At 44.9% G+C, this 17,106-nt stretch overlaps 1 protein-coding gene across 1 annotated transcript in view; it reads left to right on the top strand.

The window, feature by feature from the left end:
* Positions 1-17,106, top strand: part of ABCC6 (ATP binding cassette subfamily C member 6) — a 48,316-nt gene that overhangs the window by 20,898 nt on the left and 10,312 nt on the right. The window contains exons 11-24 of the mRNA XM_039493082.1: positions 622-714; positions 1,261-1,464; positions 2,050-2,196; positions 3,340-3,427; positions 4,146-4,215; positions 5,874-6,000; positions 6,575-6,751; positions 7,196-7,363; positions 8,465-8,648; positions 9,086-9,149; positions 10,161-10,272; positions 11,490-11,697; positions 13,286-13,596; positions 15,064-15,263. Of these exons, the coding sequence (XP_039349016.1) occupies positions 622-714; positions 1,261-1,464; positions 2,050-2,196; positions 3,340-3,427; positions 4,146-4,215; positions 5,874-6,000; positions 6,575-6,751; positions 7,196-7,363; positions 8,465-8,648; positions 9,086-9,149; positions 10,161-10,272; positions 11,490-11,697; positions 13,286-13,596; positions 15,064-15,263 (2,153 nt within the window). The remainder of the gene's footprint in view (positions 1-621; positions 715-1,260; positions 1,465-2,049; positions 2,197-3,339; positions 3,428-4,145; positions 4,216-5,873; positions 6,001-6,574; positions 6,752-7,195; positions 7,364-8,464; positions 8,649-9,085; positions 9,150-10,160; positions 10,273-11,489; positions 11,698-13,285; positions 13,597-15,063; positions 15,264-17,106) is intronic.

The raw sequence follows: 17,106 nt of genomic DNA, 5'->3' as shown, positions 1-17,106 counted from the left end.
ACCACAGTTCCCTTTACCTCGGGGTTCTGCCCCAGCAGTACCCCCATGCTCTGGGACTCCCCTCCCTGGGGAACCTCCAACCCATCATCTAGCCCTGCTCACTGGGGCAGACTGCAGTCTGTAATGGCCACTCATCATTGGCAAGGGATTAGGACCTGCTGCCTTTGCCTATTCCCAGGCTGTATCTCTGCAGCCCCAGTACCCCTGTAGACCTTCAACAAGGCCTGCAGCCTGGGGTTTTACCAGGCTGGAGCTCCCCAGCTCCCTTGCCCTATTCCCCAGCATTGCTCCAGTTTAGGTACCTCCCTCTCAGGCAGCTAAACCTTCTCCCTCCAAGGCTGGAGAGAGAGACTCCTAAACTCCTGTCTCACAGCCTTTTTATAGGGCCAGTTGTGTCCTGATTGGGGCGTGGCCCCAGCTGGAGTTGCTACCCCAATCAGCCTAGCTTGGCTGCTTTTAACCCCTGCTTATCAAAGTGGGGCAGCCACCCCACTACAGGGTGTTAGACACAAGCCTCAAGGGGGAAAACAGGCAAAGAACAAGGAAAACTAGCATCTCTACAAATATTTCACCAATGTTTCTTGTGTTTCTACGGCAATCTCACCTCTGCTCTCCTGGCAGCTCCTGGGACCATCTGCCTTGACTGCAATTGGTGTATTTTTAATTCTTTTGCCTCTGAATTTCGTGATCACCAAGAAGAGAAGTCACTTTCAGGTACTTTTTGCCTCCTAAAAATGCAAAATGTTATCACTGGCATGTGAATTTCTGGGATTCAAGGTCTAGCATCACAGATTAAATCCCATCATTCTCACCCAAGTAAGGACCCCATGGAGCCCAAGGATAAGGAACAAAACAGAGGTGATTACATGTAGGTATATTGTAATTGCACTGAGATGTGACTAAGTGATAGCTCAGTGTTTGTTGTCCATGCTGATCGTTGATGTTTGAAAGGATCCCAGACATTCAAAGCCTCTGAAGATTGCTTATAGATTTAATGTGAGCTCTCTAATAGGATTATATTTTGCAGGTTCATAGACCAAAATTTTAATGTTTTTCTGCTACTACTAAACAATTAAATTGCGAGAAGCTACAAAAGTAAATATCCAACCTTACAGAGCTACAAGCAAAGGGCCCACATGCTACTTAATTGCCCGGAGATCCATTCCGAATTTACAGCCAGGTTCAAGGTGGTGTTCACAAAGACGGAATAGTGACATTTTCAGCATTCCTAATGACAGCCTCAATGGGCCTTTATTTTAGGAGGACCAGATGAACCATAAAGATAACCGAGCCAGACTCACCAATGCCATCCTCAGTGACATTAAGATCATCAAACTCTATGGCTGGGAGAAAGCCTTTATGGAGAAAGTACTCGGTATCCGAAAGCAAGAGCTTCAAGCTTTAAAAAGCTCTCAGATCCTCTTCTCGCTGTCTCTGTCTTCCTTCCACTCATCTACATTCCTGGTGAGCAGTTCACTCTCTTTTACAGCACACGGCCTGTTATTCCCTTAGCACCATAGCTGTGCGTGGCGCTTTATAGACAAATCCAATAGACAGATGCCTGCACAGAGAAATTTATTGTCTATTCGCCTATATGGGTCCCCTGCAGGCAGATCCCTACACCCACACAGGGTCCACAAGGGCCTGAGGCTCTGTGCAAATCCAGGGGTCCACCCACACCAAGCTCACTGCAGGATCAGGGCCTCAATATTTTTTTTATAATGCACTGTTGCCTTTGCTGCTGTCCCAGCCCAGCAAAATACATTATCTAGGATAGCCTTCTCTCTGGAGGGGAATGTTCATGTCACTAACTCACTGGATCTGCAGTGCTGCAATGATCTCAAAAGCACAATAAGTGGCACAATCAGATTGGCTGCACTGTCACCAGATTATAAAAACTTTGCTTCTAGAACTCACAGGGCAACGTAAATGTGTGTGGCAGATGCCACTTGGGTTTTACAAAATGAGTCCTGGGAGAATGACGCACCATCTGAGCACTGCTTTGCTGGTCTGTGAATACTAGTTTGCTTTCCCTTTGCTCCCTTGCAGATTGCATTTGCCATGTTTGCGGTCTACACCCTGGTGGACGAGCAGCACGTCCTAGATGCTCAGAAAGCCTTCGTTTCTTTGACCCTGATCAACATTCTCAACACTGCTCACTCTTTCCTGCCATATTCCATAAATGCCGCTATACAGGTTAGTTGCAGGCTCCGTTCTCATTTGCTTGGTCATTACTTTCTTTTGCCCATCGCTGGTCCGAGGTGAATGTAGGGATTTCTTAAGGAGCGGCGCACTCCTAGCTTCGGTCATGTGGGGAAGGCCATGGGAATCAGGGAGTGGAGCATGAGGGCATGCAGTCATCCAGATGCGTGGAGCCTTCTGGGTACTACTGTGCAGTCAATGCTCCATAGTGTATTGACGGGGCTAGCAAGTTTCTTCACTCTGTTTGTTTTGGCTGTCATCATGAAACGTAATGTTAATGGTTTGGGTTTATATTCATTCACATGGAACAACAAGGATGTATTAAGATCAGGGGCAGTCTTAACCTATCCCTAAGTAGGCTGCCACCTATCCCATATAGCAAGATGGGACCGTATCTTCCAGGATGCCACATCTAAGAGTCTGACAAAATAGCATTGTGATGGTCAGACTCAGCAATGGGCCGATTCCAATCCACTCTTCTCCAGCCGGGAAGAGGGTGAGCTCCAAACTCCTGCTTCAGAAATGTTTTCTTATTTCTGGCTCATTCCTGTGCAGAAGGCACCACTAGATCTTGGACGTGGCTCCAGGCTCCATTATACAAAGCGGGGTGATTAAAGCAGACTGAGACAGAAGGGGAAGGGTTCTCAGCACTAGCCCATGAGAAGAGGGGGAGTTGTGAGTGAGCACTGCTCACCCAAGCCAGGGAGACGAGGAGGAACATCTGCTGCTTCTAGCAGAAGTGGGGAAGCTGGGCTTCCCTCCTGCCCCCGAAGATGACTGTCATTGCACCTCATTGAAGGAGCATTAGAGCCAGTGAAAAAGGATTCTGGGACATATTTGGGAAACAATGGCCAACCGCAGACCTCCGAACAGAAAGAGGAAGAAAGGACAGGGAACGACTGGGTATTGCAGAGCTGGATGGGAACAAAGGCAAGTGGTATGGAGAAAGGGCACCAACACCCATTGCTGCCTAAAGCACCAAGAACGCTCAACTGTCAGTTTAATTTTCCACAAATAAACTGCAAACACCCAGACGATACTGTTGCCATGGAAATGACCTGAGCTGGGCAGTCACTTGAATTGTAACCGTTTACTATTTTAAATCCATTGGCTGGTTTGTGTGTTTTTAAATTTCAGGCCAAGGTTTCGTTAAGCCGTTTAGCTGCCTTTCTTAGTCTTGAAGAGCTGGATCCGAACAACGTGAGCACAGTTACCTCGGACCACTGTAAGCATTGCCCTAGGGTGATTGATTGCCCTCGGTGAGGAGAGCATAGCACTCCGCTTCCACTCATGTTAGTTACGCACAGCACAGGGAGAGTACACCATGTAACATGTGGCTGTATCGCCATTATAGCCACTAGTTTCATTTGGTTCTCTCTCCTGTATATTCATGATTTGACAGATACAATTTTTATCCTCTATGTGTATTTTTCTTCCCCCCAAAAGAAATAATCCACTGCTGTCAGTTAAGCTTTTAAGAGGAGGGCCCAGAGAAGATTTGATAGCATTAACATTAAAATGCTCTTAATTATAATAATTAACTTCCTAGAATGCAGCCCATAAGGGTCACTGAATAACTCAAGGAAGTGATGAGGGGCCTGCAGGCCACATCCTCGGCTAGTGTGAATCGGGATAGCTAGCCAGCTGAGGACCAGACCCGCAAAAGTTTGTCCCTAAGTCACTAGGACAAATCTAGCCACTGGCAGATATTGCGCAAAAGTCACTTTATCTGTTGGTTTGGTGATCCCGCTCTAGTTGCTAATGAATACACATTCTACTGTGTGCACTCAGTTTGGTGATAATTAAACTGCATGAAGCTTTTTTAAGCTATTGAGAACATTAATTATTTACTGCAATGTAATAAATCTTTCAAATAGAAACAGGTACATTTATGTACCTCTCTAAATACCCATATATGCCTTTCATGTCTCTTTATATGTTAGTACAGAATGGTATCACCGTAAGGAATGGAACATTCAGTTGGTGCAGAGGAAGCTCTCCTTGCATTAAAAGGTACAGGCTTTTGTTTCAAATAAATATTTCCAGCGATTCAGTGATCACCACCAGTGCTGATCAGCAGCCCTGCAGAGTGAATCCAGCGAGGTCAGTACAGGATAGTTAGAGGGATTTCTGAGCTAAATTTCCTACATTTTGTTTTTCTAAACATATTTCAGCTTAAATTGCAAAATCAAACCATGCAGGACATTTACTGTACCTGTGTCCAGTCCAAATGTGGACACACTAGTAGGATGCCTCAACTCTATAGTTGGATTCTCAACTAGGCACATGGGTATGTCAAACTGGCAGTTGTCGGCCCAAACACCCAGTTGTCCAAATATGAGTTTCGGGTGTCCTAATTAGACAACATGCTAAACAATCTGTTCCACCTGGCATTTAGCTGTGAAACTCGGAGTACATTTCCCAGACCTGAAGAAGAGCTTCATGTGGCTCAAAAGTTTCTCTCTCTCACCAACAGAAGTTGGCCAATGAAAGATATTTCCTCACCCACCTTGTCTCTTTAGTAAGATAGCTTCCTTTGAAAACTGGAACAGTCATATGTTTTTCCTTTACAGTGCAAGCCATTTTATGCCATTCCATATGTGAGGTCCATTCTTGTGACCTCGCAATGCACACAGGTTCCAGAAATGCAAAATATTATGAAACACAATAACAAAAAGTTAAGAGTATGCAGTGGAAGAGGGGGGTGTAGGAAGCTGACAGTACCTGAGACAGGCTCAAGTCACAAATTTGGATCTGAATCCTGATTTTGAGCATGCCAAAGTGCAAGGCCATTAAGATCCAGTACTTTGGCTAAGCTGAAAAACCTGGGGCGCAGCTGGGGAACCACTGAAAGACTTGCCAGAAACAGACAGGAGTGGAGGAGCTTCATCACTGCCCTAAACGCCAGAGGCGTAATGGAAACATGATGATGATGATGATGATGATGATTGATGACGACAACAACTTTGGTTTAGACCAAACACAAATAGATGGGCCTGTTTCAACATTTAGATCTAGATTTCAGATAGCCTCAAACGGGTTAGATCTGGGGTTTTGTTTAGAAGAGCCCATCTCTAGATGATAAAAAGCAACAGTAAGCAGAATGGGACAACGGCATCCTGGCCAGAGACAGCTTTGACGGGATGAGTTTTGAGCTGTCAGAAAAAAGGAACGGAAAGTTAGGGCTGGTCTACACTGGGTGGGGGTAATCAATCTAAGATACGTAACTTCAGCTACGTGAATAGCGTAGCTGAAGTCGAAGTATCTTAGATCGATTTACCTCGGGTCCTCATGGCACGGGATCGACGTCCGCGGCCCCCGTGTCGACTCCGCTACCGCCGCTTGCTCCGGTGGAGTTCTGGAGTCGACGGGCGCGCGTTCGGGGAATCAATATATCACGTTTAGATGAGACACGATATATCGATCCCCGAAAATTGATCGCTACCCGCCGCTAGGGCGGGTAGTCTGGACGTACCCTCATTGTGGCAGAAGGAGATAGTTCGTTTGTCCCATATAACGGGGCCTGACAACTGACCGAAGGAAAGGGAAGCAACTTTTTTCTTCTCTCTTTAAAAGACATTAGCAAAAATGTTGCTAGTTTCCCTTGCAAATGCTGCATCTAAAATGTACTGACGGCACTAACCTGGGGAGATGCGGGACTCTCTTTGCAGGATAAATCTAACCGTTCCCCAAGGCTGCCTACTTGTTGTGGTTGGCCAGGTGGGAGCTGGAAAGTCCTCCCTGCTGTCCGCGTTACTTGGTGAGCTGCAGAAGTTGGATGGCTACGCAGCTATTAAGGTAAAGCTCTCCCTGAGTGTTTGCTTTTGATTAGCACGTACGAGCAGTTACCATGCTGACAAAGTTGCACATGGAGTCGCTGATATTTGGTGAAAACCCTTCTTCTGCCAAATGTTGAGGGAGGAGGGGCAGCTGAGCAAGGAGCCCTGGGCTGGCTGCAGGGTTGCTCCCATCTTGCTCCAGTGACTTGGGCAATGACCTGGGACTAGGGGGGGCTGCGTTCTATTCTCTGCTCTGGCACTGACCTTCTGTGACAGCTTGGGTGAGTCATTTCACCTTTCTGTGTCTCAGTGTTCCCATCTGTAAAATGTGGCTAATGACGCTTCCCTTACTTTGTGAAGTGCTTTGAGATCTATGGGGAAATAGCACTCTATAAGAGCCACTTACTGTTAGTCCTTGGGCTCTCATATTTTTGCATTACACAATGGCAGTAAAGTAAATCTAGGGAGGTGATTGTAAAACACCAGATTTCTGCTCTATAGAATATATATATATTCCCACATATATTTTGGCCTCTGAGAGGCTTATAAAAGAGACAAATGTATTAGTGATTTCACCCATTTCCATTGTATAGGGCACAGTAGCTTATGTCCCCCAGCAAGACTGGATACAAAATGCTTCGGTGGAAGAGAATATCATCTTTGGAGAAGAGATGGACGAAAGCTGGTATAATAGAGTGATTGATGCTTGTGCACTGCAGCCAGACCTGGAGAGCTTCCCTGCAGGAAGTAAAAGCGAAATAGGAGAGAAGGTATTTGACCAGCTACTATCCCCCACCAAGCTTTCCATGCATGCCTAGTGACTGTGGGTGCCCAGCTTGAAACACGTTAAAGGGAGAGGGCAAGTGCTCAGCATTTGCTGAAAAATCAGGCTCTAATTTAAAGGGGTCAGACTGGCCACTTGAAAATTGAGGCACCCCAAACTAGGAGAAATGGGTGAAAAGAACCAAAATCAATAACTCCAAACTGTTATAGGGTCCCCTCCCGCACAGCTGCAGAAATTGATCACACGGAGCTGAGTGATTCTGCCTTTAGTAATGAAAGCACTTCTGGGATGAAGAGGGTACAGTGCTACGTGAAACTTTATACAGCAAATGTATAAAGTGCCATTATACTCGTTAAGTCTCAGTGTAAGATAGTGAAGAGGGTCAAAACACATACCAGAGCGTATGAAATACATCATCGTATTTCAACAGGGGATAAACATATCTGGAGGGCAGAAACAAAGAGTGAGTCTAGCTCGTGCGGTGTACAAGAAGGCAGCTGTTTACCTACTGGATGACCCCCTTTCAGCCGTGGATGCCCAGGTTGGACAGCATATTTTTGAACACGTCATTGGACCCAATGGCTTACTGAAGGACAGGGTACGTAAACAAATTCATATCCCCCATCATAAATAATAAATGAAAAAAATGGCTTTGGTCATCCAGCCTCTTTCAATGCCTGCCTTTGGGAGGAATAATCACTACATCATATCGGTCTGCTCTCTGCCCTTGTTGAATATCTGCAGCGACAGATTTGTGTCGTTAAAAAAAAATTTGTCCTAATATCTATCCCAAGTGTTTCTCTTCGCTTTCTCCTTCCTGAAGGATGCTCTTTGCAGTCCTTATTCTTGTCAGAAACAATTTGAGCATCACCTCTCAGTGCAGTGGAGTGGAGAACTGGTCGGCTGTATGGTAGTTTTGCAATCTATGCTGTGGCACGGGCTTTGTTTTGTTAGCATGTAAGTTCTAAGTGCCTGCACTTTGTTAGTTGGCACTCTTTTGTAATTGACAAGTATGGAGCAGAGCATTCGGACAAAACCAAGATTCAAGTCCAGCATTAATGCGTAAGTAGAATGGATTCTGGAAGTGCTGATTATTAGTCCAGTTAGTGTAAGATGTATGGGTAAGAGTTCAGTAAAAGGCTACATTAAAACAAGCAACCAGTGCTTACAGACGTCAAATTTGTATTCACAATTAGATTGTCTATCAGCCTGTCAATATAATTATGAGATTGAAATTCAGAAAGAGACACACAGAACTGACTATAGACGTAATCAGCACTTGCAAAGAGTTTGATTGTATGTTAGAAATAGAGACATGCTCACGTCTTATTTTGAAAAATCTTTACTGACTTTCTTCCCACATACAATTGTGTAGAAATATCTTTGGAATTTCAAATCAAAGGGCAACTTTGTACCAAGTGTAACTTCACCGAAGTTAATGGAGTTGCAGAAGGGATGAATTTGGCTCTAAGACATTCAAGTTAGTGACAATAAATCTGACCTAGAATCCGAGGAATGCCATCCAAGTTGAGAGGTTCAGCCTTGGTGGTAACATCAATGGTGAAAACTGACTAGATCAATGGCACTGCCAGAGGCACCCACCTGTGCAGTCCCTTCAGTAGACAGAAGAGGCTACGCTGGGCAGCAGAAGGCTGGAGCAATTATAACTGGTATTTATTTATTTATTTATTTAAAGTAGACTCGTGTTCTGGTGACTCATGCAATCAACATTTTTCCCCAAGTGGACAATATTGTTCTGATGGTGGATGGAGAGATTTCCGAAACTGGCTCCTACCAAGAACTTTTGCAGAGAAACGGGGCTTTTGCAGACTTTCTCCAGTCATATAACAATACAGAAGAGAAAGCGGGCTGTGATTTACAAGGTACACCAACTGAATAACTCTCCTTTTGGTTTCATGATTCATGTGTTTTCTGATTAATGAATGTTGTCTCAGTGGGAATCCGCTGCTGTTCACACAGGGGAAGAGCAAATGAAAGACCATTTCAGGAAGAGCCAATCAATAATCATTAGCTTTTTTCTATTCATGAAATCTCAGGCATTTTCCCATGAGATCCCATACTGTGATGCATCCCACTAAATGGGGCTATATATGCACGATGCATGAATGCTACCATCTTATTAGGCAAGGAGAATGCTATTAACACACGTTATTCAATGCCTGTGCCATCACTGCAGCTTTGCTGAGGTGACTCAAACACTTACCTTTATCGGGAGTTCTTTCTAATGATCCCTCGTTCTCTCAGAGGCTAAACAGAGCCAAGGAGGATGTGAGGTATTACAAGAATATTTATTCCACAGCTGCAGGAAGCACCAAGGACATCGTCGCTTCCAGAAATGCTGCGGCCCCGGGAAAGCTCTGCAGGTGAGTGTAGACCTGCCTCAGACACCAATGCACAAGCGCCTGCTCCAAAGCCCGTTCAAGTCAATGGAGAGATTCCTACTGAGTTCAGTGGAGTTTGGACCGGGCTGTAAATGAATAGGATGTGCCCATGGATGGAATGCAGGGCCGTGAACAGGCACCACCACCTACGAGTACTTTCAATAATATTTTCTCTCTACTTCCCAAGGAGCTGTAAGTTTCCTCCCCAGAGTTCAGATGCTAGGGACTTCCATACCATGAAATTGATAGAGTCACTCCTCTTGTATTAGAACCACAGATCAACCAGTAGCAGTTAAAGGGGGGTAAGCAATCCTGTCAGGCCAGAGAGAAAATGGGTAAGAGATCGCAAGGTAAACAAGGAGTAGACATTTTTGACCGAAGCCATAATGGGTTGTCAATCACAGTAACTGACAGACAGCTCCCAGAAGAGGCAGGTTCAGACCCATTAACAAGTGAACTGTTATTAGTAAAGTTTGCTTAATCAAGGTTATTGGCCCTCACTTGTGCGGTGCATCACATAGTTAACTGAGTCGTCATTGCTTTTGGATGGTGCTGGACTGACAGCATTGAAGGCTGAAGTCTTGTGGATTATCCTCAGAACAGTAAAAGCACTGGCAGCAGCACTGCAAGTTTCTGTCTGCCAATGTGCCACTTCCCTGCGTGAGACGGTATTTCAGTCTCTGTACCCATTTAATCCTTGGTCTCTCTGCTGAGACGCCATAATTGTTGCCAGTTTGGGGAATGTGAACATCTGTCCACTGGGAAACAGACTGAGACCAAACATTTCATCCAATCCACAGTTGGATGCTAAGAAGCTTTGTTCATCACCAATCTGTTCCGGATTCACATTGCTGGAGGTGTGCCCTGAATGCAAGGAATGCTCTGAGTAATTCCGTGAACCACAGAAACCACAGCCCTTTAACTAAGGCTTAAAAACTTCATGGTCTTGGATTTAAAAATAACAGCGTTTGTTTTGCTTTTATAAATCGACAGATCTTCTATTATGAGAGATGGAGCCAAAGCCATAAATCAAGACTGCACAGCTGCTACAGCCCCAAAAGATGCAGGAAGATTAACAGAAGGGGAGAAAGTTCAGACAAGCAGGGTAACTGCAGCAATTCCTTTTAGAGTAATGAAATATAAAATAAACCTGTCATTGCAACAGGAACTTACACTAAGATCCTTAGCTGGTGTAAATCAGCATAGCACTGCGCAAGTCAGAGCGACACCAATTTGCACCAGTTGAAGGTCTGGTCCTATCCAACCTTATTTCGTGTAGCATCTTTCATACCAACCATGTTCCCAAAAATGCTTTATAGAGCTAAAGTGTAGCTAGAAAATTTGAATAAAACAGCAACAGAGGGAGAGAAAATTGTAGAGGTGAGGAGGAAAGTCTTTCCATTATGATGGGTGGAGAGATACAAGACTGTTTCAAGTGGCTTGTGCTGCAGAGGGAAAGTCTTTTGAGTCAACTGGGGGGGAAGTTGTGTGAAGGGACAGGTGAGACAAGTGACAGGAGACACACAAGGTCGGATAAGGTTCATGGAGGACAGCTTAACCCTGTCCTGAAATGTGTGGTTAGAAGTGCTGTTGTTACTCTCCCATGGCTGCGAGTGAAGGCAGAGATGGGGTTTGTGGAGGTCAAGAGCAGGGGATGTGCGTTAACCCAGGTGAGAGGATGTAGGCATGGATGAGGATTTCAACAGAAGTGGAGTCCAGAGCACAGTATACCCAGGCTGTGTGGGGGTGATGAGGAGGAGACTTAGGAGATGTGGGAGGGAAAAGAATAGTCAGGATCAAAGGTGTAAACCCAGTTACAGAGAACAGAGGTAAATGGGAGGTCTAAGTCCCAAAGAGGGGTTTTTTGGGGTGGGGGAGGGGAAGTTGTTTAAGAAGCGTTGTGTCCAAGGGAAGCACATTCAAAAGACGTTGCTTTCACCTTAAGGGCCAGATGCCGATCCCTGCACTCCTGCTGGTGACCAGTTACTCACATGACTAGTCAAGTAATCACTCACCAATGGGAATACAGTGGATCATAATATCGCTCAAAGGGATAGTAAAATTAATTACTGCAAATAATGACACTTTCAACCCAATAAGCATTTGTACATTGTTTGCAATCACTGGTTAAAGCCTTGAGCTTGGTCAACATGGCTTCAAATTATTCATCCTGCATTGATAGGACAAAGAGATTAATGAGGCTCCATGGCATGCGATGCGTAACATAGAACATACACCATCCAGCATTTCTTTGCTTAGGAACAGACAGCGTTACAAGCCTGACCCTTCTTTCTCTCCTTCTTTTTGATTGCTTCACTCCAGGTCAATATTTCCATTTATCTGGACTACCTGAGGACCACAGGGCCTCTGATCTGTTTGTACATTGTGCTCTTGTTTGTGTGTCAGCAAGCTGCCTCGTTTTGTCGCGGTTACTGGCTCAGCATGTGGGCAGATGACCCTGTTCATAACAGAACGCAGCAGCACACAGAGCTGCGAGTTGGAGTCTTCGGTGTTCTTGGAGTCCTTCAAGGTTTGCTTGACCTGGTCACTAATTCTTCTGCATATCATTTGCCTCCCTCTTTCCCATTCCCAGGAAATTTTCCCATCATTCCAACTTTGGCTTGTCTTACGGGTGCTGGGCTCTTGGCAACAAACTAAAAGGCTTGGCATGGGATCTAAAAAACAGTTCTGACTCAATTTGCACAGGGTACACTGATTTTTTGGGGTGGTTTTTTTTTGGTTATGGTATCTGAACAATATTCCCAGTGTCACTGCATAAAACTCTGGCTTGCTTGTGTGTGCACTGAGTTCTTCTCTCTAATGTGCATTGCAACTGAGCATGATGGGTGGTTCCCCCACCTTTAGCCATCTTGCCTCTCTTTGTCAGAACTGTACGATCTGGTGCCCATGAAAAATTCACCTGTTGCGGGCGATTATGATGTCAGTTTCACTTTTCCATCTCTCCCAATTTTATTCACTACTCCCTCTTTATCCCCCTCCTCTCTCTTCCTCTTACCCCTTCCCATGCTCTCTTCACTCAAATCATAACTTAGCCAAATTAAAATCTCACTTCGCAATGAGGGCCAGATTTAATCTTTTTACCACCCTAGGTCTTTTGGATCTAAAAAGCTGTTAGAAAAAGGCTGCCAAAATGTGTATTATTTGAAATGTGTACATTGTTTAACTCTTCTCCTAATCAAAAATAGCTAAAATGTTTTGCTGAAACTTTCAACAACAAAAAATAAGTTTAGGGCAGAAACAAAATCTGAAAAATGTAAACCCAAATGGTGAAAGTTTTGAACCAGTTAAAACAGGGGATTAGAATAGAAACTGTTAGGCAATCTTAAATATAGCGCAGTCCCTGCTGTAATAGTGAATCTATGGGAGTCTACCAACTCAAGAGAGTTAACTGGAATTACTCTGAATTAAGTTATTTGCACCATTCACTGGAGAACAGAAGGCTTCAATCTTCAGGGCTGTTTGGTAGGAGACAGAACTAACTGTTCAATCAAATTTACACGTGCTGATGCCCATTCTATGGCTATTCTGCAGATACAATAGCCATACAACGGGCTCTGGAGTGACTGTTAGGCCATGTCTACACTACCCACGGATGGGCAGGTAGTAATCGATCTATTGGGGATCGATTTATCGTGTCACATGTAGACATGATAAATCGATCCCCGAGTTGAGCCTGTACTCCATCTCAGCAGGAGGAGTAAGCGGAGTCGACGGGGGAGCCGCGGTGGTCGACTTGCCGCCATGAGGACGGCCAGATAAGTCAAACTAAGATACTTTGTCTTCAGCTATGCAAATAGCATAGCTGAAATGCATATCTTAGATCAATTCTCCCCTCCCCCACCGCAGTGTTGACCAGGCCTTAGACTGTAAACCGCTTGGTGCAAGGATTGTCTTTTTGTTCTGCGTTTGCACGGTGATGAGCACAATGAATTCCTGGTTCGTGACTGGGGCTCCAAGGAATCAACTCAATATAAATAAATAAAAAAAGCAATAATAATAGACCAGCACCTTCCACCAGCACCAAAGTCACATTCAACATGCTTTCAGCTGAGAAATCTGAGTCTAGGTTGACACACTTCCCTTCCCTTCCATTGCAGCCGTTGGCAAATTCGGATCGACCGCAGCCGTCCTGCTAGGAGGAGTGATTGCATCACACAAGCTCTTTCAGCAGTTACTGGAGAATGTTGCCAGATCCCCAATGATGTTCTTTGAGCAGACGCCCATCGGAAACTTGCTGAACCGATTCTCCAAAGAAACCGATGCCATCGATTCCGTTATCCCCGATAAACTGAAGTCCCTGCTGGGCTTCTTGTTCAGTTTACTGGAGATCTACATAGTTGTTACAGTGGCCACGCCAATAGCAGTGGTGGCGATATTGCCACTGACAGCGCTGTATGCTGTGTTCCAGGTAGGATTTTGAGATATGTGGCTGATCTAAGAACCCGCCACACCCTTTCCTACATTGTGCTCTTGTTTGTGTGTCAGCAAGCTGCCTCATTTTGTCGCCCATTGTTTAGACTAACTTGAACCAGACCTTTTTGAGGGGCTTAGATTTTCAGTCAGTGTTTTTTCACCTCTGATTTCATGCTGGAATCAAAACCACCAGTGTCTAATCTTAAGAAGAGTCTTCCCACAGAATCCAGGCTCCCAGTAGCTGCCTCCGAAGCCTTACTAGAAGGCCTGAGATATCATGATGGTTTTAAGTGGAACTTCTGTGGAGATTCCTGATTGACGTCAGTGTAAAGGAGATCAGACTAAGGCCCGAAGTGTTTTTCCTCTTCTTCAGTCTTCCTGTGCCACTTTTAACATAAAACATGCCAGAGAGGCAGATGCTTTTCAAGGCACCCATTTATTCTCCCAGTCTGGTTCTCTGAAATGTCAAACAACTTTGCCGGGAGGACTGGGGGCAGAGGAGGAGGGTGGTCGGGGGAATATCAAAAGTCTTGAGTACAGTATTTGTTACAGAAAATTAAGATCAGTCTGTTTTGCTACTTTAATGAATAAGGCAGGTAAAGAAAAAGGGATTCTTCATGAAATCCCATCTGAGCATGGAAGGATGGGATTGAAGCAGTCAGTACAACTCTGCAATTCCGTTCACACCATGGAATTCTGTGATCAGTGTACCGGTCACACAGGACATAATGAAATGGGGCAGGAAATCATCTGGCCCGTCACAGTGCTATGCACCACTACAACAGACTGTGTTTTCTGGAGAACTCTGCTTGTCCTGGCACACACAGTCTGCAGCAAGACACCCTGCTCTCGGGCATAGCTTGTTGTATTAGGTGAATGGTTCTCCTAAACTGTAGGTTGCTAAGCTACTGTCTTGAACTAGAGACAAAGTTTAAGAGATCAGGAGAGATTTTAAAATGGAGGAAGTATAGAAACGATGGGTGAGATCCTGACCCCTGCTCCCGCTTAAAACAGCCAGAACCAGGGCTTTTAGGACCCCGAGATTCCCCTGATGCAGGTATGTGGAGCACAGCCCTATAGCTGCTCTCCAAGGACTCTTTCGCAAATCCTGGCATGGGGGCGTGCCAGGGATGGGATTGTAACATGTAGCACGGTGGAGATTCCAGGTAATGCTGCAGCCCATAGGGCAACCTGGAGAGGCTGCCGGAATTTAGACAATGTCCCCACGGGCTCAAAGGCCTCCTTATATCTCACCCAGGCTACAAGTTCTGCGCCACAGTATCTCACCCAACAAACACATGCTGCTTGCACATTAGGTTTTATAACATCAGGTTAATGTGCACCGCTGTATTTTTTTGCATCATTTCTAATTTTCTGAACATGATCGGTTCCCCTGATAAATTAGCCTAGTGGGGGAAACACACTGGTAGTCACATACCCTTTCCATTTCCCTCTGTCTCAGAACTTCTACGTTGCCACCTCCTGCCAGCTGAGACGCCTGGAAGCTGCGAGTCGCTCGCCCATCTATTCCCATATTTCAGAGACGTTCCAAGGGAGCAGCGTGATTCGTGCTTACAAGGAGCAACCGAGATTTATTTTACAGAATGATTCCAGAGTGGATGAGAACCAGAGAACATGCTTCCCTGGGGTCGTCGCTGACAGGTATGCAAATATAGGGGATTCAATTATGTTATTCTCATGAAGCTATAGATTAAGTGCAGCCCTTCTGCCAGGTGGAGTCGGCAGCAACAAGGGCTGGGTTCAGTGTCTAAGGGTTTCTCTTAACAAAAGACAATAGAACCAGCTTGGAGTCTCCAGTCAGTAATCTTGAAAGCTAAACACCTCCCCCCGTTGGTGCCTCTAAGTGGCAGTACTTCCCTTCTCGCCAGCATTGAGTCTGTGTACAACAAAATACAACTTTGATTAAAAGGGAAAAGAGAGGCCAACATTAATCTGGGAAAACACCACAACCTAAACACAAAAGCATGTGACCATACACAAACACTCACCCCACAGTGTGTTGGCAGCATCCTTTGCCTCAGTTTCTCCCCTTGTGGTGTGAAAGTCTGTGACCCGAGTCCCAGGGGAGACAACTGAGGTCACTCAATTAGGATGAACAGCAAAAGGATGGGGCAGACAATCCCCAAAGCTGGTGGATATTCCAATGCTTTGATTCACCAACCCAGCACAAAACAACTTCTATAATACCTGCCTGATTACCCAGAAGCCAACAACACGGTTCCCTTAAAGCAACCCAGCCTTAGGCCTCCACCCAGACACCCAAATCAAATATGATGAGGATTACTGTAAATCTTATTCATCATATAAAAAAATTCTATCAACCCCAAAGGATCGGACACATTACCTCCCAGGTTAATGAATATTCCGGATCTTACCCATATACACGCTACAGCCAATTCTTATTAACTAAACCAAAATTTATTAAAAGAAACGAGAGAGTAGTGGTTAAAAGATCAGTATACATACAGACGAGTACAGTTCTTGAGATTAAATTCATAGCAGAGATGGTGAACTTTGTAGTTGCAAAGAGTTCTTTCAGAAATAGTCCATAGGTTATAGTCCAATGTTCATATTCAGGATGATTCCAGATTAAGACTGGAAATATCAATCTTGGGTTTAAACTTCCCCTGCATGAAGCATCAAGCAGATTTGAGATCCAAAGGATTGGGACCCAAGGCATATTTAAACAGTTTCCAGCCTTCTTTGACAGGTCGGAGTCCTTCGGCGAACAATAGGCAATCATGGATATTTTGAAGTACACCTGTTTCTTAAACATTGCCGGTAATTAGGTACACAGATTAACATAAGGCAATTGCCCATTTTTCCACCATTCGCAGATTACTTGCTATACATTTCAAAGAGAGATGAATACAGTGATGTTACTATGTTTACAGTTCATTTAAATCCTTTTGATCTCTGAATCTATAGCTATAGTGACAGACAGGAACATCCTACAAGAAAAAAGTACACACATACATTTAGTATCACCTCCAATTCTCTAACAATACAGGTTTGCATTTCAAAGTTCTAGCCTATCTAGCATGTAGTGGCCCTAATTACCTTTCACATACTTTTTTAACACGTCTCTAATGGTTGACTTTGGGCCATTTATCCTGCAAGCTGCTTAATCCTTTCTGGCCACATGTCACACTTGGTATAAGATCTGTTGCAATTATATAACAGTGGTAGCAACGATGGTTTTGCATGGTCATATTTTAATCAGATAATGTCACAAAGTCCAACAAACAAATGTCCCTTAACACACCACTCCCTTTCCCTCCCTAGCGCCCCACTCATAGTTGGTGGTCTTTGGTTAGCGAAGACCCAGAGTTCAGAGGTGCATTCATGAGGCGGGGTTCACCACTCGCTGCTGCTGCTGCTAGTCGCCTCCCACTGCTACCGCTGTCTCTCTGCCACCACTCCCACTGTCCCACCACTCCCCGTCTGCCGTCTCGGTGCCGCTGAGCTTCTGCAATGTCACATT

Source organism: Mauremys reevesii, linkage group 10, assembly GCF_016161935.1.
Source record: "Mauremys reevesii isolate NIE-2019 linkage group 10, ASM1616193v1, whole genome shotgun sequence".
NCBI lineage: Eukaryota > Metazoa > Chordata > Testudines > Geoemydidae > Mauremys > Mauremys reevesii.
This window is presented reverse-complemented; position numbering and strand designations above follow the sequence as displayed.